The 21,654-nt window shown below is 33.4% G+C and overlaps 4 protein-coding genes across 6 annotated transcripts in view; 2 read left to right on the top strand and 2 right to left on the bottom strand.

The window, feature by feature from the left end:
* The first annotated feature begins 34 nt into the window (after positions 1–34).
* ATPsynG (ATP synthase, subunit G) lies at positions 35–800 on the top strand. The gene is made up of 2 exons (XM_028175751.2): positions 35–184; positions 480–800. The coding sequence occupies exons 1-2, from the start codon at positions 145–147 to the stop codon at positions 737–739; spliced, it is 300 nt and encodes a 99-aa protein (XP_028031552.2). The 5' UTR covers positions 35–144; the 3' UTR covers positions 740–800.
* Positions 801–1,054: 254 nt separating this feature from the next.
* On the bottom strand, positions 1,055–9,982 carry mRpS29 (mitochondrial ribosomal protein S29). The gene is made up of 8 exons (XM_028175795.2): positions 9,778–9,982; positions 7,334–7,547; positions 5,768–5,860; positions 4,576–4,721; positions 4,107–4,267; positions 3,566–3,707; positions 2,572–2,664; positions 1,055–1,289 (listed from the first exon to the last, which is right to left on the bottom strand). The coding sequence occupies exons 1-8, from the start codon at positions 9,853–9,855 to the stop codon at positions 1,101–1,103; spliced, it is 1,116 nt and encodes a 371-aa protein (XP_028031596.2). The 5' UTR covers positions 9,856–9,982; the 3' UTR covers positions 1,055–1,100.
* An 826-nt stretch (positions 9,983–10,808) lies between these two features.
* Positions 10,809–14,731, bottom strand: uri (unconventional prefoldin RPB5 interactor). The gene is made up of 4 exons (XM_028175796.2): positions 14,080–14,731; positions 13,768–14,011; positions 11,972–12,632; positions 10,809–11,350 (listed from the first exon to the last, which is right to left on the bottom strand). Exons 1-4 carry the CDS (start codon positions 14,107–14,109, stop codon positions 10,846–10,848), a joined length of 1,440 nt encoding a protein of 479 aa, XP_028031597.2. The 5' UTR covers positions 14,110–14,731; the 3' UTR covers positions 10,809–10,845.
* A 2,432-nt stretch (positions 14,732–17,163) lies between these two features.
* The window catches only part of LOC114244090 (NBAS subunit of NRZ tethering complex), a 35,890-nt gene continuing 31,399 nt past the window's right edge, over positions 17,164–21,654 (top strand). For 2 of the 3 annotated variants that reach the window (XM_089727296.1, XM_089727298.1), the window contains exons 1-8: positions 17,164–17,397; positions 17,467–17,567; positions 17,900–18,033; positions 18,481–18,614; positions 19,461–19,555; positions 19,887–20,064; positions 20,367–20,522; positions 20,991–21,221. In XM_089727296.1, coding sequence (XP_089583422.1) covers positions 17,323–17,397; positions 17,467–17,567; positions 17,900–18,033; positions 18,481–18,614; positions 19,461–19,555; positions 19,887–20,064; positions 20,367–20,522; positions 20,991–21,221 — 1,104 coding nt within the window. In that variant the 5' untranslated portion in view covers positions 17,164–17,322. The remainder of the gene's footprint in view (positions 17,398–17,466; positions 17,568–17,899; positions 18,034–18,480; positions 18,615–19,460; positions 19,556–19,886; positions 20,065–20,366; positions 20,523–20,990; positions 21,222–21,654) is intronic. The other variant, XM_089727297.1, reaches the window with a different exon arrangement.

Consider the following 21,654-nt stretch of genomic DNA (forward strand, 5'->3'; position numbering starts at 1 on the left):
TAGGTATCACTAAAAATTTGACATTGACATTGGACAATTGAATTCACTTGTAGTTTTGACAGGCACTAGACACAGAAATTCTAAAATTGAAAATTTTCTTGTGACTGCCTTGCGTCCTTCATTTGTTTTAATTAATTAATTAAAATGGCCAGTGCAGTCGCTAAGGTGCCGACTCTTATTAATTGTAAGTTTTAATATTGAGCTTGAATTTGCTGTACAATATACATTTTAGTGGTTATTTTGATTATGTAATTTGTTCGACACCAAACCGTGCAAATTAAACGAAACATCAAATCGGATTAGATAAAAAATAAGATTTATGCACTTTTAATATGCCTTTTTTAATGAAATAAGAACATCTATAAACATTAAATTTTTTGTAAAAAACCCTTTGCAAGCGAACGACAAAATCTGTTTTGATCGAGACCTGAATAACCTGAAAACTTTGAGTTTCAATAACTGATAAAATTTCATTTTAGCTGCCATCACTCAGGCGAGGCCAAAATTAAATATTTTTATGAAATATGCTCGCGTTGAACTTGCTCCACCCAAGCTAAGCGAGCTGCCTCAGATTAGACAAGGCATCGGTAATCTGATCACAAGTGCTAAGACAGGAGCATGGAAAAGGCAAACAGTCAAAGAGGCAACACTAAATATTCTGGTTGGAGCTGAAGTCATCTTCTGGTTCTACATTGGTGAATGCATTGGCAAACGTCACCTTGTTGGATACGATGTTTAAATTATTAATTTAAGAATAAATCTGTAGAAATTATGCAAATGTCAATAAATTGTTGATTCAATTTGAGATTTTTACTACCTGGTTATGGAAATTTTATATATTGGTGTTGCTCTACTAAATATAATGTAAAAAAATTTAACAACTGATTTTTGTATTCACACACAAGCTTTAGTATTTTCATTTTATTTCAGTAATATTTCTTTTTACTACAACTTATAGTGTCATTGATTGTGGTAAATTTTAAACAATAGAGTATTACTAGTTCTTATGAAAAGGAACAAAGAAAAAGATGATTTACAAAATAAATAAAAGACCTTCTATAAGTATTATTATGGCTACAATTTATTTAATCTACATTAAATTACAAAGGAGCACATTGTAACATAAAGTTATAAGGATTACTAGCACTTGTGAATTTTAGTTCGGTTTCCAGATCAGAAGGTCCTCTGAGCCACAAACGATCTCTGTAGTAATTCGCACAAGATAAGAATTCTTTATCTGTGTATCTTCCTACTTCGATAGGCACAAAGGGGTCTAGATGTTCAAAGCCCTGAAACAATAGATTTGATTCAAAACATGTTACAAATATGTATATATATATATTTTTCCATCAGCCCACAAATACCCACTGCTGGACATAAGCCTCCCCCAAGCCTCGCCACTAAGATCTATCTTGCTATGCTTGCATCCAGCGGATCCCTGCAAACCTAATCACATATGGTGCGATAACATCACTTATGCATATTATGTAATTTTTCATGAGAAACGGAAATTTCAACATCTTATTATATAGTTCTACTAGAGTTTACTAGACTATAGAAATAAAATAATATTTAAACTACAACTTAAACTTCATCAGTAAAAGCAAACATATCTCTCGTCTCACTAATAACTATAAAAAATGTAATTTCTCATACTCAGTTCAGTGTTAACAAAAATTGCATAAGTGACTTTATAACACCGTATGTGCGATATCTCGTCGGTCCATCATGTGGGAGGCCTTTGCATATTATGTTGCCATAATCGGTGATCCATAAAAATCTAAAGATAAATACAATTGATCTATTAAAATAAAAATTTGTTCAGATTATAGACCGAGAATGCAATATATTCAATAACTAGCTGACCTGGCAGACTTCGTAGTGCTTCAATCGATAAATAAAGTTTAGCTCTTAACTTTTGTATTAAATAAACTTAAAACAAACAAGAGGAATCCGTTCGACGGGGGACACATCAAAGGTAAAACAAAATTGTTATTTTTATTTAATTCCGATCATTTTCATATTTATCGACCTTTTAAACCTTCTCTGAACTTCCACAAATAATTCAAGACCAAAATTAGCCAAATCGGTCCAGCCGTTCTCGATTTTTAGCGAGACTAATGAACAGCAATTCATTTTTATATATATAGATGATGGCAATATTCACATGTACCATACAAACCGGATATCAAAATTAGCTTTATGAGTAAATATTATATCCCAATTACAAAACATAATTTTAAATGATTACTTTGCAATTATTCACAATCTTGTTAGTAGATTTAAATTATCTCTTCATTATAATTATTATATATGCAATATTATAATATTTATGAATTTAAAATGGGGTTCAAACTGGAACAAACAACTTCTTTGAAGCATTGTTGAAATCCACTAGCGACGATAACCACTCACCTCCAGGTGGACCCCCACCATACTCGTTTTCTACAAGGGTAATAAAAAAACAAAAATAGCCCAAACGGTTGTGTATGCCAATAGCAGCCTCAAATATGCTCTACCATCAGTCAACATTATGTGCACACTTCTGTTACACTAACTAATTGCAGGTACCTTTTTGTATAACAAGTATCTGGGTAGGAAACTCTCCTGGTTTTCATCTGGCACAGCCAGTTGATCTATTGTTAATACTACAACTCCATTGTTCTGAAAAGAGATGTTCAATTTAGTGTATGTTGTGTAGTACCTACTATATAGAGAGACAAATTGTTGTCAATACAGAATTTTATTACGAAAATTGAACATTCAATCCTCAAGGCAGAATCTTCTTCTGCGCGCTATGGTGGCTAGCATAATACAATATAAGATATACAAGACGTGAATTCTGGGACAAGGTAATTCACTGATCAAAGTAATTCATGAATAAACCAAAGATGCAATTTTTTCCCCTACCTAAGCTAATGGCCTTGAGAGGCCATTTCAGCGTAACCCTAATAAGTAGGTAAGCTCACAGAGCTCAAACCTGACTACGTTGCTAACACTAACCAAGAGCCGTGCTTCGGGGAATCTACCACGGGATCGGAAACGCGGCCCATTGAGAAGATCCGGCGAGAAACTCAGTGGGCTGTCTGGGGGTTAATATACTCGCCGAGCCCTTCGTCGTAAGCGACGGGTTCGACAAGAAAGATGATCGGTGCTTGAGGTACCTAAAAGGAACTTTAGTGGATCGGGAGAATCCGAAATGACGTGTTTGGGGCGACGTTTTTTTTAATTTTTTTTTGCTTAGATGGGTGGAAGTGCTCACAGCCCACTTGGTATTAAGTGATTACTGGAGCCCATAGACAGCCACAACGTAAATGTGCCACCCAGGTTGAGATATAAGTTCTACGGTCTCAGTATAGTTACAACGACTGCCCCACCCTTCAAACCGAAACGCATTAATGCTTCACGGCAGAAATAGGCAGGGTGGTGGTACCCACCCGCGCGGACTCACAAGAGGACCTACCACCAGTAAACGTCGACTGTTTACAATTCGGTCCGCACGATCGGGAATGAAAGATGCAAACAAATTGAGTTAAATATACAAAACAATGTTCTGTTCACTCACCCAATCATTCTTAGTGAGCTCCAGAAACGAATTGGTCAGTGTCACCTCTTCGGGCTTAATTTTCTTCTTGGTGGGCGTGTTCAGTCGCGTCATTGGATAGTAGAAACTGTTGAAGCCGTCAATAGCGACGAATGTTTTGCATCTATGAAGGTATTTTTTTTATGATATAATAATATATTATTTAATTTAATTCGAATAAATATACAAACAGAAAAATCTTTAAAAAAAGGTATTAATAAAAGTTTCAACTTAAACAAAAAAAGGTATACTAGTGATGGGCGATGAAAAAATTGTAATCTTTACAAAATTACATTGTAATCTAAGTATTCCCCACTTAACGACCAGTAGCCTCGAAGTGCTTGCTATTTTGGCTTTACCTTGACAGGTGGGCGAGCTGGTTCACGGAGCTTAACCTCGGAGACTTTGCTAACACATCGGGAATGACATCGGCTTTCGTAAGTACGAGAGGCGGTGCTAAATTTAGGACTAACCAACTTATTCCAAGTTGTGAAAAATGAAATGAAGTGAATAAACGCCTTACTGTTTACTGCTAGAAAGTATTTTGATCTCCAGGAGGAGTGCATCGATGACGTCACAGGCGTATTTGACTCTGTTTATGCCGTGCTCTACGAGTGCCGCTATGGGGGAACCAGCTTCGGTCTTCTCTCGCTTGCTCCATTCATAATCTTTAGAGATTTTTAACTGTAAATCGTAGCATTTACTGTTAGAAAACAAACTTTGACAAAATTTGTGGTATTATGTTTATATATTATTATTATTATCATGCAATCGAAGATGCATAGGAGCAATGATTCTATTAATAGGCAGCTTTTTGGCCCCTGGCAATGCTGACATCCATGACCGACAGTAATGACTCATCATCAAGAGGGCCATGTACCATATGTTAGCCTACAAAGGCAATAAAAAAAACTGCTGGAATAATAACACTCGGATCAAAAGTTACAGCCACTATGTAGCTTAAATAGATAAGATGGTAAAGTAATACTCACCTCACAGTTTTTCAGCAATGCCTGATTCTGAGTCTTGAAATGCAACAGCCACTCGGCGGCGTCCAGGGGAAGATCGACAAAGCCTTCTTTTGTCTGAGAATTGGTCATTTCTTTATGACGAGGAGTTCTTCGTAACCATTCTGACACTAGAATATGGATGAGAATAATATTAAGCCAATTACTAGAGCGTCTAACTACTAATTTATCCTTACTAATACTATAAATGCAGAGTGAGTTTTTTATTTTTTATTGCCTAGATGGGTGGACGAGCTCACAGCCCACCTGATGTTAAGTAGTTACTGGAGCCCATAGACATCTACAACGTAAATGCGCCACCCACCTTGAGATATAAGTTCTAAGTTCTCAGTATAGTTACAACGGCTACCCCACCCTTCAACCGAAACGCATTACTGCGTCACGGTAGAAATAGGCAGGGTGGTGGTACCTGCCCGTGCGGACTCACAAGAGGTCCTACCACCCGTAATTACGCAAATTATAATTTTGCAGGTTTAATTTTTATTACACGATGTTATTCCTTCACTGTCAATCGTGAACATTTGTTAAGTACGTATTTCATTAGAAAAATTGGTACCCGCCTGCGGGATTCGAACATCGGTGCATCGCTCAACACGAATGCACTGGACGTCTTATCCTTTAGGCCACGACGACTTCAATTTTTTACATTTTCATGTTTTAACTACTCAACCATGATATGTATGTGGTTAATGGTCATTGTATGATCGATTGTAAGTTTATCATACAGTTGATAAATAGCTGGAATTAATTTCACAGTGTAAGGAGTTACATAATGTGGCAGGTAGCCATCGTACCACACAAGATATTTGACAAATGCCTGAATCTCGCTTACGACATTATCAAGATAAGCTCGCATATATACAAGTTTTGAACAACAACATTCGGATTGTCGGTCTACCGAGCAATATCACCCACTCGGTGGAAGATCTTCCCTCCGCCTTCCACAATAGCATAAAAACGTTATTAATGCAAAAGTGACAGTCATTGTACAGAAATAATTTGAACTTGAGAAAGAAAACTTTCATCCCATTATTAAGCATGGATCTTTCATACAAGATATAAAGTGTATTCCAAATGATTAAAATTATGAGCAGCTAGCTAGTTCAGTAATAAGCAACAATCTTACTGTTTAGTTGCAAGTAAATTATAGACTTACCCCATGGAACATGAAGAATAAGGTAGCCTTCTTCAAGTGCATAGTGTAGGAGGTGGGCCAATGTCAATGATTTACCTGAACCTTTTTCACCATCTGATTTAATGCTAAGGAATATCTTTATTAATTGACATTAAACAAAAATTATACACACACACAATAAATGTAGAGTATACCTACTTATCTATAAGTCAGATCAAGATACAGAAAAGTATTACTTAGTGGGTTTTACCAGGTTTTACTTTTACTTTTACTGGTGGTAGGACTTCTTGTAAGTCCGCACAGGTAGTACCACTGCCCTGCCTATTTCGGCGGTGAAGCAGTAATGCGTTTCGGTTTGAAAGGTGGTGCAGCCATTGTAACTATACCTTACAACTTATATCACAAGCTGTTTTTTTTTTTGCTTAGGTGGGTGGACGAGCTCACAGCCCACCTGGTGTTAAGTGATTACTGAAGCCCATAGACCTCTAGACATCTACTACGTAAATGCACCACCCACCTTGAGATAAGTTCTAAGGTCTCAGTATAGTTATAGGCGCATTTACTGGGCTGTGAGCGGGTCCACCCATCTAAGCAATAAAAAAAAATACAATTGACACTTGGGCCCTCATGTATCAAGATAAGTGGCAAATCTCGCATTGATATGTTTTCTACTGTCTAACCTTATTCAATCAAAACATCTTGACAAATGGATGAGCTCATGGCCTATCTGGTGTTACTGAAGCCAATAAACATCAATAACATGTCATCACCCACCTTGAGAAATAAGTTCTAAGTCTCAGTTTAGAGTCCAATGGTTGACCCACTCTTAGTACCAAAATGCATTATTGCTTTATGGAAGAAATAGGCGGGGGTGGTTGTATCTACCCATGCAGCCTTAGAAGACACTCTACAACTACTAAAAAATGTTTAAGATATTCTTTTTAGCTTAACTGTCACACAAACATATTTCTAACTGTGAAGCACGTACCTTTTTTTTTTTTTTCTTTATGATTGAGGGATTACTGGTGGCCCGGAAGCCTTTCCAGTTTCACCAGGACAGGTGGGCGAGCAAAGGCTCAGCCAGGAGGGGTGGGATTTGCTAACAGCTACCCGAGCGCCTCCGAAGGAGACCTAACAGCTCAAGAGTAGCTGCTTCGCGAATGAATCTACTACCGGATCGGAATCGCGACCCGCTGAGAAGATCCGGCGAGAAACTCAGCGAGCTGATTCATGGGTTAGGTTGCACGGCAAACTCTTTGTCGAGTTCGACGAGTACGGTTACCGAGGTCCCTAAGCCTGCTCCTAGTGTTAGAGCTGAAGGCGTCTAATGCAAAGCATATTGGATCTGATGGATCCTTAAGGACGTGACATGTACATATTATTGTCTCCCGTTTTGTATAGGAATAGTTTCCTTAATATAACAAGTAATGTGGCTGTACTGTACTGTTTAATATCCCATTATGGAATTTACCTCACTTATAATAGGCATAGCTTAGTGCAGTGAATGTATTAAAAAATTAATTTTATCGCATATAACTGATATTACCTTTACCTATTATAATAGATACAAATGTGTTAAAAGGATACAGAGTACATATCTTATAACTGGCTTGTTCATATCTGAGGCTCTGATGCAATCCATTACATCCAAAGCAGGCTGCCGCACCATTATGGCTGTTTCTGTGAATGTCTTTGTCTGCCTCATGAAACTCTTTGGTAAGCCACCATGATTGAACAACTGCTTGCACAGATCTGGCTTTACAGTATAGAAGAGGCCTATTTGATTTTCATTGTGTTGAGCCTGCAATTATGAGAGGCATGTTTGTTTTTAAAAATACTCTAACTGGGAATCTAACATTGACCCGTGTGGTAGTTAGTCAGTAGTTAGTGAACTACTAGATAAGCAAAGTGAGCAAAGCAAGAAAAGGGTTTCACGATGTGATGTCTATGGATTCGGTAAGCATTTTAACCCTACAAGGCTCAATTTTTTTTTTGTGCATGAAAAAAATATATAGTTTGTATTTAGTGATCAGAAGATCGGGAAAACATATAAAAATAGAAATAAAACCATATTTTACGAAAAAATCAACTTTTTATTTCAGTTCCACATATGGAACACTGAGCCTTAACTATACTTTTTGGTATACTAAACTAGTACAGTTGAATTGTTTTGGAAGTTTCCTATGTACTTTTTGTTCAATTGTAAATTATTCAAAATGAAATGACTATTACCTTTACTTATATTTTACTTTTTATATTATTGCAAAATCATACTTATAACTAATATAAAATGATTTATTGATGAAAGGATCTAAAACAATTGTTACATTTACTGAGGCAAAGTTCTACGCAACATTTGTCGCAAGATATGAATGTATTTCCTTTGCAACCAGGATATTTGCATCGTTGTCTTTTTTGACCCCAAACAGGAAAATTCTCAAATCCATCGCGCCTGACATCACGCGGAGGTAGGATTGATGTATTTGGCTTCTGTCTTTTGTTTTCAACTTCATCAGATAAACTTGGTCTATCTCTCTTTTTGTTTATTGATAACCCACATATGCATAAACTTTTTCCTACTTCAAATTTGTAGTCCTTCGGTTTCATTGGGGTTGGTATATGCTGCTGCTCTCCGACTCTTCTGTACAATAACCAGCAATTGACAAGGGTTACATCAAGAAGATGATAAAATAGCCTCAAGTACCATTTTCTTTGAAGAATTTTTTTGGACACTAAATTTGTGCATATGCTGAATATCTTCTCCAATATGCTGAAATAACGCATCACCAAAAAAAACATAAAAAATAAAGAAGGGGAGTTTCAAAGTCTATAATCGGTGACTGGAAATTTGCGTTTCCAGTAAATGAAGAAGGGCGTTATTGAAAATATGTTTTCTTCCAAATAAATCTTTTTTTTCTTTGAGTGACAGTTACAGTGCCAGGGATTCTAGATCTATGACCGATTGTATTACTCATAGTCGATGATCGTCTAGGTTCCTGAGATTGTGCAATGGACTTGTAGTTGTCCTTGAAGTCATTCCTGATGTACTAGGCTGAGGGTTTCATATTTCTGGCTGATGATTTACAATATTCGTAACATGCTCGTTGACGGGAGACGAATACTGATATATTTGCGGAGAGAAGGAAGTTTCCACATTGCTGAGTGGCTCTGATAAAAAGTTTCGGATGGACTGAACCTTTTCGATGTCATCATCACTTTCAGCATCAGAAAAATCTTGACCATCTTCACTCCCAGAAGGAATATCCCAGAAACCTTCAATATCTTCATCACGCAATCTTCTTCGCGACATTATCTGCAATAAAATCAAAAAAATCCTAGGGAACGTTATTGTAAGTAAGTATAAGTGAAAACAGACACTAAAGCTCAACGTACCGTATGTGGAACATGCATAAAAATATGATTTACTAATACGTTTACTATTGTAATATAAAAAAAACAACTTACCTCTGCAAAATATACACTTCGTTGCAGCACAGAATTTTTTTGGAGTCAAAACTGTTCAATAACTATTTTTTTAATATTTTTGAATTCAAACAAACGACTAACGTTCCACTTTCATTCAAATTTCACACTTCATATACTATAACTTTAACACGAAAGACATCTTTAGGTAAAGTTTTGTATTACAACATTGCTAAATGTCTGTAGCATCTATCAATATGTCAATAGATGACGCTATTTCTTGTTTTATAGTTATAGGAACGATTAAAGACAGTGTTCCACATATGGAACTAGGTGCCTTGTAGGGTTAAATCAGGTGGCCATAGCTCATAGCTTGTTCATGTGAAAGGCTAGGTGATAAAAATAAACATTACTTTTCATTCCAGAAACAAGTATACGCAGTTTATACATTGAAAATATTTTTATAGCGCAAAAAACAGATGTTGACATAAATAATAATACAAAATTTGAAAATAAAAAAAATAAAAATTTGGGTATTTGTTATTTGTTACTCAATCAATAGAAAATATCAGTAAGGATCTTTCATCACGTTTTACAAATTTACTTACGGGATAGATTTCACTTGTTCTGAATGTGACTGCCTGAGAATAGCGGCGACAAAGATGCTTCCAGTTACGGGTAAACATTATAAACGCACCTATTTAAATAAATATTTAAAATAACAATAACATAACCTAAATAACCTAACTTCTTTTTATATTATTCTAATGGCCTGCATTCTAGTCTTTTGAGTCGTGTATTATCTATGTGATGTCATAGATATCAGACTTAGTCACGACTTAGTTTGTATTATGTGGAATACAAAACTATGTATCAATCCAAATACAACTTTTAAATTTAAAACTTCATGGGATTACCATTATTATAATTACAATTTATCACAGAATACTTCAAAACACTACCTTGTTTTTTTAAGCCGGAAGTTGTGTTTTAGGCCTGCCGGAGACAGAATTCAGGAGAAATTGGGTAACCGGGGCCACCACCTCTTCTAAATCTGCCGTCAAAGTAAACGGCTGACGTAAAGGCGGTGATCTTACCTGGGAATTTCAAGTTTTACATTTAAAGTGTATTTGATACCTATCGCCTAAGATGTATTCTACGCGGGTCTGTACTTTGTGAATCAATTGAACGTGAAGTATGGCTAGAACCACTAAAAAAACTTACACAACTCCTTTGTTCTGTTGAATAATTTTAACGTTTTAGAACCCAACTTTTACAAATTATTTTGGTACTGAACAGTTCACGAAATGTAGACGTCTAAAATCATACTAAGAAGGTTACATGGACGCTCCTTGCGTCATATAGGTGCAATTACTGTTTTGATCTGTGTACTTAGTGCGAGTTTTTTAACGTTCTCGATAGCGTAAAAGTTAATCCAACTTTGTATGCAGTTGGAACAGCGCCCCTAGCGGCAAACGAAGGCAAACGATCCCATTTCATACAAATATGAGCGAACTTTTACGCTATCGAGAACGTTAAAAAACTCGCGCTAAGCACACTGGAATTTACCAACAGGATACCATCACAAATAAAACTTAAATTTTTTTTTCTATCATTATACAGAAAACAAAGACACTCATTTTAGGAATCACTATATACTTTATTATAAATATACACTACTTTTTATTTTGCATCCTTTTTTTCTTAAACAAGCTCATAGGCCTTGTGGAATTACATTTCTTTTTGTCTTGAGTATTATTGGCTTTTTCTTGAATATCTTTGACGCCGACAGTTTTAATTAAATCTTCCTCATGTAATGTTGGAAAAAGTACTTTTTTATTTGCTTTAAATGAATTTTCAACTTCGACAAAATCTTCATTAATGTATTTAGATTTCTTCAGTATAGAAGTAGCTCCAATTATTAAATTTGGGAACATTTCATACACATCACTTGGTTTTCGAATACCTTTCTCCGGGCAATACATCTCTTGACTTGGCTCTACATCACTGTGTTTGAAAAGAATCTCTAAAGTTTCCGTATCACTGTTATCAGCAAATGAAACACTCTTTTTTAGTTTTCTCTCATTTGTATCTTGGCATTTATCATCATCTGTTTCTACCTCTAATTCTTGATCTTGTTCTTCCAAATCAAAATTTTCATTTAGTAATATATGATCTAATCTGAAAATATATTATGAATGAAGACATGTGAATTTATTAATTTTTTATTTTATTTGATTTTTGTGCTTTGTGTTTCTTCAGATTTAAACACGTAATAAGTTATAAAAATTCAGTATTTGTGAAGGTGAACAGGTGTAGATAGTGGAACAAATTCAGATTTAAGGTATAGGTAAATATAATAAAATAGAGTACAACCCAAATTTTTATTATTATTGATGAAACATGTAAAGATAATTTAAATTTTTTAACACATAAAAAAATTAAATTATCTTTATATTTTATGTGTTAAAAAATTTAAATTATCTTTACATGTTTCATCAATAATAATAAAAATTTGGGAGAACCCTTAATTATTTATTTATGGCAGTGACCAATCATAATAATATGGTAAAATACTGCCATATTGTTTCAATTCAATTAAAATTAATTAATATGCATTATTATTCCTCCATGAACATTATTTATAAATGTATGTTTTTATATATTGGTATCAGGAGTTTAATTCTCACATAGTGATTAGTTACTGGGTGTACACTTGACAGTGTAAATTTACAGAAGTTTTTCGAGTAGTCAATTTAATAACTACTCTTACTACTACCTACTTTACTGGTTTATGTTTACCTGTCCATTTCATCTTCTAGCTCTTCCAGTTGTTCCATCTCATCCAATTTCGATATTAATTCCTGTTCTGTCTTACCTTCGGTTATAATTTCCCTGTTTTGCAATTGGATCAATTTACGTTCTAATTCAGTCTGTTTCTCTATAACTTGCTGCAATAGCTCCATTTTGGAATTATGTCCTGGAATATTGACTTTTGAAATTAAATTACTGTTCTCCTGAATTTCTTTAGTCACTAGATTAGTTTCTGTTGATTTTATTTCTTCAGTTATAAGTTTATTATTGTTGAAACTTTCAACTTCATTCATTTTTAATAGAGCTTCTTCCTGTTCAACAAAGGGATTTTCAGTAAACTTGAATTTCGAGTTATTATTCATCTCCACTAACTCATTCTCTAATTCTTCTTGAAGTTCAAGTTCATCTAACCTGTTCCAAAGCTCTTCATCAGATATTAGATTATTTATTTTTTCTTGAATCTGCTGGTCTTTTTTATATTTCCTTACATTTTGTCTGTGTTTTATTCTCCAGGCTTTGTCTTCTTCTTCAGAATATATTTCTACTATTTCTTCGGCTTTAGTTCCATAAATGTTTTCATTGCTAAATGCTATTTGACTTTTCAGGTAATCATATTCTTTTTCGTACATATCTACTTTGGTTTCAGCATCTTGAAATTTAACATAAAACAAAGATTTACAATCATTGCATACACTAATTCATTTATATATAATTTATGTGAGAGATAATTTAGGTGCGGGGCGGTATTTACGTTGTAGATGTCTATGGACTCCAGTAACCACTAAACAGCAGGTGTACCGTGACATTGTCCACCTGTCTCCCAGCAAAAAAAAATTAAAAAGTCATATTGATTTCAGGTTCAATAATTTGCCTTAACCTGATTAGTAGGCACTTTCTACTGAAATGATGTTTTTTGTGGATATGGTGCAGGTTATGAAAATTCTACCACAATATGAATGGCTGTCTTAGCTTATGTTTGAAGTCACAGTTGAATAGGAAATACTATCCTATCATTCAATTTCAATCTTAAGCTGGCTTTAGTACCCACATAAAAATTTAGTGCTTACTTTTAAGATTTACCATGAATTGCCTTTTTATTAAATTCCTGATAATGTAGCACTAAGGCATAAACTATATTCACAGGTACACAAGTGAGAGTAGGATGTCAGGAGCAAAAGAAATTGATCCACCCTCTTGTTATTTGTATATGGCTACAGCAATTCATTCATAAAATAAAAAAAATTGGCTTGAATTTTTGAGACTAACCATTTCATTAAACCTTTATTTCTTGAAAACAATTTATAACATATTACTGTGTCAAAATCATGATAGTCATTATTCGATACAATTAAGAAATCTAATTCATGACTTAATGTATATGGCTACATTTAGACAATATATTATGTATGTAGGCTCTAGTAATTAGTAGGACAAGGACAGATTCACACATTTAAGTAATACATATATCAAAAGGCTTTAATGACCACTTAATACCGGGTGGGTGACCTATTAACAGACATAAAATTCAAATATGGTTTGGAATTTTTTAAATATTATTATAATTCAAAATAAAAATTCATTTCTAATTATTATTTCTCTTAAAATGGTAGGTAGCCCATAAAAATGTGTAGCATTTTTGTAATGTAACCAATCAATTTTTCTAATTGTGGTCAAAAGAACTACGATGATGATGAAATTGAAACGAACACAAACAAGTCTTAAATGCATTACAAAATATAAAAATTAACTTTATGAAATTGATTTTAAGATTGAGTTTAAATTACCTTTTATTCTATGTTGTTTTAATATCTCGGCTTGTTTCAACGAACACTTGGCAAAATAATCGGCCCCTAAAGAAACCGTAATCTCATTTGTGTGTATTATTTCACCTCTAAATAATATACGATTGCCTATTGGTACTAAAGTTGGTACTGTCAATTTATCCGCAAAAACATTTAAATCAAGTTCTCGTAGTTCCTTTAAATAATTTACCCAGAATTGTAAATTCTTTTCATTCTCTGCAAGTCTCTGTAATTATTAAAATTGTTATTTATTAATTGGCCAATTTAAATAAAATTTTGTTATTATTTACATACCTTAACGTAAATATCTGTTAGAAAATTCATTGCTTTGATGTAAGGCACAGGTTGTTACAAAAAAGAAACCCGTGTAGTATGTTTATACACTTTTATGGTTTGTTGGTTATAGTTTCAATACGATTTTCTTAATTCTTAGTACCATTTCAATTAAATATTTTACGCAAACGTTCACATTTTTTTTTTTAAGTGATTTTATGACCTGGTAACTAAGACCTTTAAGTCATGACTTATTTTAGTTTATATTCTTATTTTTATGAAAAATGATAATATGGAGTGAAATGAAATGAAAATGATTAATTTGAGACGTTAATCAACTGGGATGAAATTAAATGAAATGAGATGATATGGAATGAAATATAATCTTAGTAAAATGGTGGTCATTTACTAAGATTTTTTCAGTGGACTTTTTGGAGGATCCCGAGAAGTTGCGTCCAGCGGCTTTGTTTCATTTTCCCACATTTGTGCACTTTCACAGATATTAAACAGTTAATAAACCACCGTTATTACACATTTAAACCTGAAGAAACACTAAATAGACAAAATAAAACAAATCACACAACTTCACTCCTCGCGTTCCCGCCAAAAAGTCCGTTCACATTTCCTTTCATAAAAATGTAGACATTCGCTAGAAGTAATAGTGTTCTGTGGTGTATAGTCTATGATATAGATTATCAAAAACAGTAGGTACGTAAAACGGGGTGATTAGGGATCGAGAGGTGAATGGGGAAAAAACCAGGAAAATCTTTCGACGCGCAATACTAGTTTTTTAATCGTTGCAAAATCTTCCATTTTTTGTAGTGTAATAGTAGAATGTTGAAAGTTCACAAAACTACTCTGAATATGCATGATAATAACTACTAACTTATAAAAAATCGCATTTCAAATTAACTTCTTGTGGTGGTAATTATTTTAGTGCTAGAAACTTTGCTCTCTTTTGTTTATTTGATACTAATAGAAGACGACTGTAATTTATAAACGTTATTTAGTGTTTGAACCATCATATATATTAAAGGTAAGTCTCAGTTGCTATTGGTTTTAATGTATTTGATAAAATAAAAATACATGTAAAAATCTGTTGTGTTGGGGACGTATTGGGGACGTCTCAGGTACAAATAACAACGAAGAAGGGGTCAATTGGTATGAGAATACGTGAAATGGAAACTACCTAAGTGTAAATAGGTACAGTTTTGTAAGGCCGTCTATGTAGCTATAACAATATTTTTTAAATTTGTTGGTAAGAATCTGGTTTGTTCATGATGTTTTTGCTTAGAACTTTTATTCAAAATTATCATTGTGTTATTTTATAGTTTGGCAAATATTTATATTATCGTATTGTTTTCTATTTTTAGACATGCCTCGCGTGTACGTATCAAAGAGTGCAAAGCCTTATAGAAGATATGGTCCCTTAATATTAAAAACAGCAATAGAAGCCTATGAAATTGGGAATAAGTCTTTAGTTGAAATAGCTAAGCAATTTAATATAAGTAAGTCGATTTTGCACAGACATGTAACATGTCTAAGTAATACATAATAAAATATATAATATTTGTTCAGAGTGGGGGTATCCATCTGATTAATCCATGGAATAACCGACACACCTAATCTCTTAACCCAGATAAAAATATCAGCCCCTAAGTACTTACTAAGAACGAAGAAATATAAACCGCATATAAGAAAGCCCGCTCGTTCGTATTTAGGTGCTTACTCTCCCTTAAGCAGAAATGTTTGGGACTACAATAATGTCCATGGCAGCGCGGCCTCCGTCAATGTTCATTCGGAGTTGTCCGATTGTGCTGAACTAACTTTAAGTGATGAAATATATGTTTTTTCTAATTGTCTCACAACTTACAGGAAAAATCTGTCGCGGATAATTTCCCATGTAAATATAAATTAATCATAAGTAATTAAATGTAATCAAGTTTTAGTTATATATTTTTTATTTTTGTTGTCAATGCACTGTCGATTTCTTTGCACCTATAATTGAGGTGACATATTGCCATGTACTTTTATCAGTTTTTCAATGTTTTTTATTGATGATCACTTTGTTGGTACAACTAAATAAATAAATAAATTAAAACCAATGAGTGCCAGCCCTAGCAAATTCCTCTATAATAACCACAATTTCTGGGTAAATAGGGATAACACCTATTTTTGCTTTTTTTGCTTAAACTGGAATGCTAATTGCATACCTTTAAATTGGATAACAAAGGTGCCCCCAAGACTCAATCATTTTGATCATGATATAGCATTTTAAACATCAACAACTACCTTAAAATTGTTCATCAAGTTCGAATTTGTCCCTAATCACCCCGTTTGACCGGTAGCACGGTCTTAGGTACATACTGTACCTATTTTATAAGGGATGACCCGGTAGCTAAGACCTATAAGTCATCTTTTATTTTAATTTATAAAATATTCTTATTTTTATAAAAAATGATAATATGGAGTGAAATGAAATGAAGATGATTAATTTTAGACATTAATCAACTGGGACTTAATAAAATGAGTCGTAATGACCACTTCTAGTACTATTTGACTTTTTGGCCAGAACGCGAAGAGTGAAGTTGTGTTATTTGTTTTACCTATTTTGTCTATTTAGTGTTTCTTCAGGTTTAAATAACGGTGGTTTAAACTGTTTAATATCTGTGATAGTGCACATGTAATACGAGAAAACTTTTAATGAATATAAGGTTTTAATAAGCTAAAATTATCAGTAAAATTTGTGTTGGTATAACTAATAAAACAGATTGACAATGACATCAACAAGACTTATGACAGATAATTTCAAGTAAGAAGCTTACATCAGCACAAATGGGAAAACGAAACATAGCCGTTGGACGTAACTTCTCGGGATCATCCAAAAAGTCCACTGAAAAAATCTCAGTAAATGACCACCATTTTACTGAGATTACATTTCGTTCAATATCATCTTATCTCATTTCATATTCATTTCATTTCATAATATCATTTTTCATTAAATAAATAAATAAAAGATTCGGTTGTATGCTATGACACCTTTGCTTTTCCAATTGGGAAAATAAAACTACTACTACATCTATGACAAATGACAAAACTGACAGATATTCAACATCATAACATTCAAAAGTCAAAATATCGGTCGATATTCGTTTTTCTGAATTAATCGGGACTTGAAATTATTTTCTTAAATTAACTAAAATAAATGATATTATTTAGGGTAAACCGAACTTAAGGGCTTAAACAAAAAAAATCGGCCTGATCATGTCGGAAGAGAATAAATCAATTCTCCACGAACTATACGTATATTCGGAATGGAAACCTGAACCAGAATATATTGTGAGTAAATTTGTAGATTTTTTTGTAAGAAAAGTATAACATATTAAATCTTTATTTTTTTTACCACAGCAAAAACCTGATAACTTACTACTACCAGAAAACATATCATCTTTATGGAAGTGGCTTAAATTTTTTGGACCCAAGAAGAATTTAATAGACAGTGTAACTGCGTGAGTATTATCAAAGAGTTTATATTAAACCATATCGTGTCAAAGAAATAGAATATGGATTTAATTTAATAATTTAATGGCCTTCTCGTAGTGGTAAGTGACGTGGTCGCTACACAAGGGGGTCCTGGGTTCGAATCCCCCAAGGGATTGTATGATAAATATAAAATGTCTTGTCCAGGGCTATGCATGTATATTAAATATATGTATGTGTATAATAAAAATCTTACATTTACTTCAGTTATCTGGTACCTGTAACACAAGTTCTTTAGTAGAACTTAGCGTGGGACCAGTTAATGTGGAGAGATTGTTTAAAAAAAAAAAAAATTTTCCAGTCATAAAGAAAACCACCAAAAGTGGCATATCGCTCTCGGAGATGAAGGGAAAGTCATTGCTGTGTTAACTGACAATATATTGGAGATTAGAACAAAGAGATCTGACTATGCTACTATTGCTGCTAGAACTACAGGTTAGATATTAGCTTCAATGATCATACCTCTGATAATAAGTCATTTTATGACCAATAGTTATTATTTGCAAAACTAATTGCAACTAAACAACCTGGTGAAGCTGGTATAGCCTTCGGAGGTTACCAGCATTTAGGTATGCAAAAAGAAACTAAATTACTTAAACTAATATGAAATTTAGAATTTTTAAATATATGTAACAAGTTATAGGATGTGATGTACTCTTAAAGCTTATTTATATTCACATTTAATACTCTTGAAAATTTATCTCTTGTTGAATTGAAATTTTGATATGGAGTTTTTGCTATATCATACTGTCATGTCCATGGAGGTGCATGATCATGTCCATGGAGGTACATGACAGTAATTGGCTTCTAATTATAATTATCTTGATTTCATTGGTGACTACATAAAACAATGTTTGTTATAAATATAATATTATTCCACAGTTAATAGGGATCCTTATTCACAATGGAGGAAACTCGTCTGGAGTCCCGATTGCTCCTTTGTGGTTCTATCATATGGGAATGGCGTAGTTGGCTTCTTTGACTTGACTGCTTCAAACCTTTTCAATATTCCTATTGTAAGCATAAATGTTTTTAAAACTCTAATCGTATATAATTAATTTTTAAAAATACTCGAATTAAACATACTCAAACGTACAAACTGGGTAAATTCTGTACTGTACTTTTTGAGAAATTATGATTTTACAGATACAACTGCTATTAATGCCAGTATATTATGAAACTATTTTGTTTCCTTACATTATTACTTGAATTAGTTTATGTTATTACTAGAATTAGTTTATGTTGATGTCTCTATTTACAATGATGCATTACATTAATTATTTATACAAATTTTGGCACAATGGACTTTACATTACGAGGTACAATAAATAAGCATGTGATAGCTGAAGAAGGTATAATTATTTCTTCTGTGCTTAAAACTATATAATATATAAATATAATATAATTAGATAAACAAATAAATTATAACAAAGATAACCTTTAGATTTCTAAATAGATGTATGTGGAACTATAGTATTGTATGAACCACTTTAGTATCCTAATTAAGAGTAAGGTATTTTTTTGACTACTGGTTGTTCCACTATAATAATGGAACTATGAAAATATAAATAATTTCTTGAAATTATTGTATATTCATGAAGTATTATCGAAATCTATCTTAGTTGTTGCATAAAATAATAGGAAACCATCATCCATCCATGCAAAGTTTTGCTTTAAACACCAGCTAAGTCCATGCAAATTATAAGGACCAATTTGCTTGTACCCTGTATGCTTCAACACATTTACTACTGTTTGTCACTACGTATTTAAAGTTTGTACCAACTACCGAACAATCCATTTTATGTAGTTTTATGTGATTATGTGATTTTAAATAATAATAAGCAAACTCATCAACATTTTAGGAATGTTCAAGACCAGAGGGCTTGGAGTGTTCAGACAACACTCATGCAGTCGCCGACGTTATATTCATGCCACTTAGGGTCAAAGACACCAAATGGTAATATTTTATTAATAATAGGAATTTTTAAATAAAAACTTTTTACATGTTTGATAGCATCTTTTGACTCAGTTTGTCAACAATAATACAAGTCTTTAAAAAGTTAACTAAAAATGATTATGTATTCATAGTAACGTGTACTAAATATACACCTCTACAAATACATGTCTCATGTTGTCAATTTCTAGAAATCTCGGATTTACTACGATTATGTCCATAGATTTTAGTGAAACTTGTTAAAACAGTGTGTGTTTAATTTATTCCTGCAACCAAAGTTTAGTTGTATTACCACTGTTAGCGATTTTATGTTAAATTGTAAGACTATTTACAGGAACTGGGAAGTTCTAATAGTGACATATGACGGTAAACTGCGTGGATATTTGGTATCGCAGACAGAAGGGTTCAAAATTCATCATACATTTAAATTCAGTGGAGGTGTGTCCGCTGTAGCATATAGTGATCGACATTCCACTCTTTACGTTGCTGGAGTACCTAGAGGTTCAGGAAAGGTAAGTTTTATTTTCACGGAGTTTTATGGAGTTCAATAATATGACAACAATACCGATTTTATTATTATAAAAAGTAATTTAAAATCAAATCCCGTAAAAAATTTACTATTGTACGTCAATTTGTGCTTGTGCAAGATATTATTGAATTAAAATAATTTCACACAGTATAAGAAGTCAGATTGAATACATCATTCAGCAAGGGATACTGTGCTATGGTTAATAAAATATGTCAATTACAGTTTTCAGTAGTCTTTGAAATATTTGACCTTTAATAAATAAGTAATGTTTCCTTATACCTGCAGGATCCGTCATCGCCTCTAAGCGCAGGACTCACAGCCTGGCGGATACTAAATGACGATCCATTTTATAAACTGTCTGTTGTGTCGGACGAGCTCGAGGCGCAGCTAGCAAATCAAAGATTCCAGCTTTACATTCCATTTGTAACTTCTAAGAATTTAGTAAGCATATTTATTTAATATTCTCGAACCAATCGTCTACATTTTAACATAATTAAAGTAATATCATATAAGTCTACTATAGACAACTATATTATTGAATACTATAGTTGTCTATAGTATTGAATACTATAGTTGTCTATGACTGGGAAAAAAATCCTCTACTATTTTGTATGTACTGTTGTAAAGAAATATAGTCTCGAGAAGTCGAAATTTTTTGCCTTTACCACTATTCATTCAAACTGCAACATAATTTGTTTGGGGCTATAAAAATTACACAAGTTGCTATCATAATATATAATAACAAATATATTTATTTATTTTATTTATTTATATATTTATATACACACAAAAAATAAGACTTAGTACAGAGTAATAGGAAAATTATGTATATATTATGTAGTTGTAGATATTATATTTGTAGATATTATATTTTTTTTATTCATAATATTTAATGTTGTTGGTTTCCAGGCATTCATAGTCCAAATGCAGTTATCGCCCGACGCGACCAGACTCGTATGTCTGCACTGCAACGGAGACGTCTCGGTGTGGCGCCTCCCGCTGCTGAAAGCGGAACATCGGTGGCCCTTGGATACCCAACCGCTGCACGACCTAAGGAATCCGCTGAGCAATGACGATAAACCAACCAAGAAGGACCCGATCAAATATTACGTGGCTGATGTTAACTGGTGGAGTGGCGAGGCGAGTACCATAGACAACGCGCTACATTTCACTTTTCGATCGTCGGCTTGAGACTGCTTACATTGTTATAAGCCTAAACTTTAATGAGTGACTGAAAAAGAAAATGCAAATATTTTGTGAAACTTAAAGCATCAGATGCTACTTGCGTTTTGGACTATGCACTGTGAAGGGTTACTCGGTCGAAAATATTAGGCCAACATTCAAACGACAAATCATAGTAATAATATATATTGTAATATGACAATAATAATATTGTTGCCTATTTGGAACTCATTAAATATTTCAAGCATAGTTTTTATAAAATGAGATTATTGATAGCACAGTATTACTATTTTTTCTCCTACCAACGCCGAAAGTTCGGTTTTCGTCCCGCTGTACAGGGAAGAAAGTCTAACTTTTCCTTCTTGGGTACTGGCAAGTGCGCATGCGCGTT

This window comes from Bombyx mandarina, chromosome 05, assembly GCF_030267445.1.
Source record: "Bombyx mandarina strain Sakado chromosome 05, ASM3026744v2".
Classification (NCBI taxonomy): domain Eukaryota; kingdom Metazoa; phylum Arthropoda; class Insecta; order Lepidoptera; family Bombycidae; genus Bombyx; species Bombyx mandarina.

Coding starts and splice junctions, on each gene's coding strand:
- mRpS29 (XM_028175795.2), bottom strand. CDS start 9,855: ATGTTTACCCGTAACTGGAAGCATCTTTGTCGCCGCTATTCTCAGGCA. Junction 7,548..9,777: donor GAACAAGTGAAATCTATCCC/GTAAGTAAATTT, acceptor TCATAATTGCAG/GCTCAACACAATGAAAATCA. Junction 3,708..4,106: donor ATACTTTCTAGCAGTAAACA/GTAAGGCGTTTA, acceptor ATACCTTCATAG/ATGCAAAACATTCGTCGCTA.
- ATPsynG (XM_028175751.2), top strand. CDS start 145: ATGGCCAGTGCAGTCGCTAAGGTGCCGACTCTTATTAATT. Junction 185..479: donor GGTGCCGACTCTTATTAATT/GTAAGTTTTAAT, acceptor ATTTCATTTTAG/CTGCCATCACTCAGGCGAGG.
- uri (XM_028175796.2), bottom strand. CDS start 14,109: ATGAATTTTCTAACAGATATTTACGTTAAG. Junction 12,633..13,767: donor AAAACAACATAGAATAAAAG/GTAATTTAAACT, acceptor TTAAATTTCAAG/ATGCTGAAACCAAAGTAGAT. Junction 11,351..11,971: donor CTAGAAGATGAAATGGACAG/GTAAACATAAAC, acceptor ATATATTTTCAG/ATTAGATCATATATTACTAA.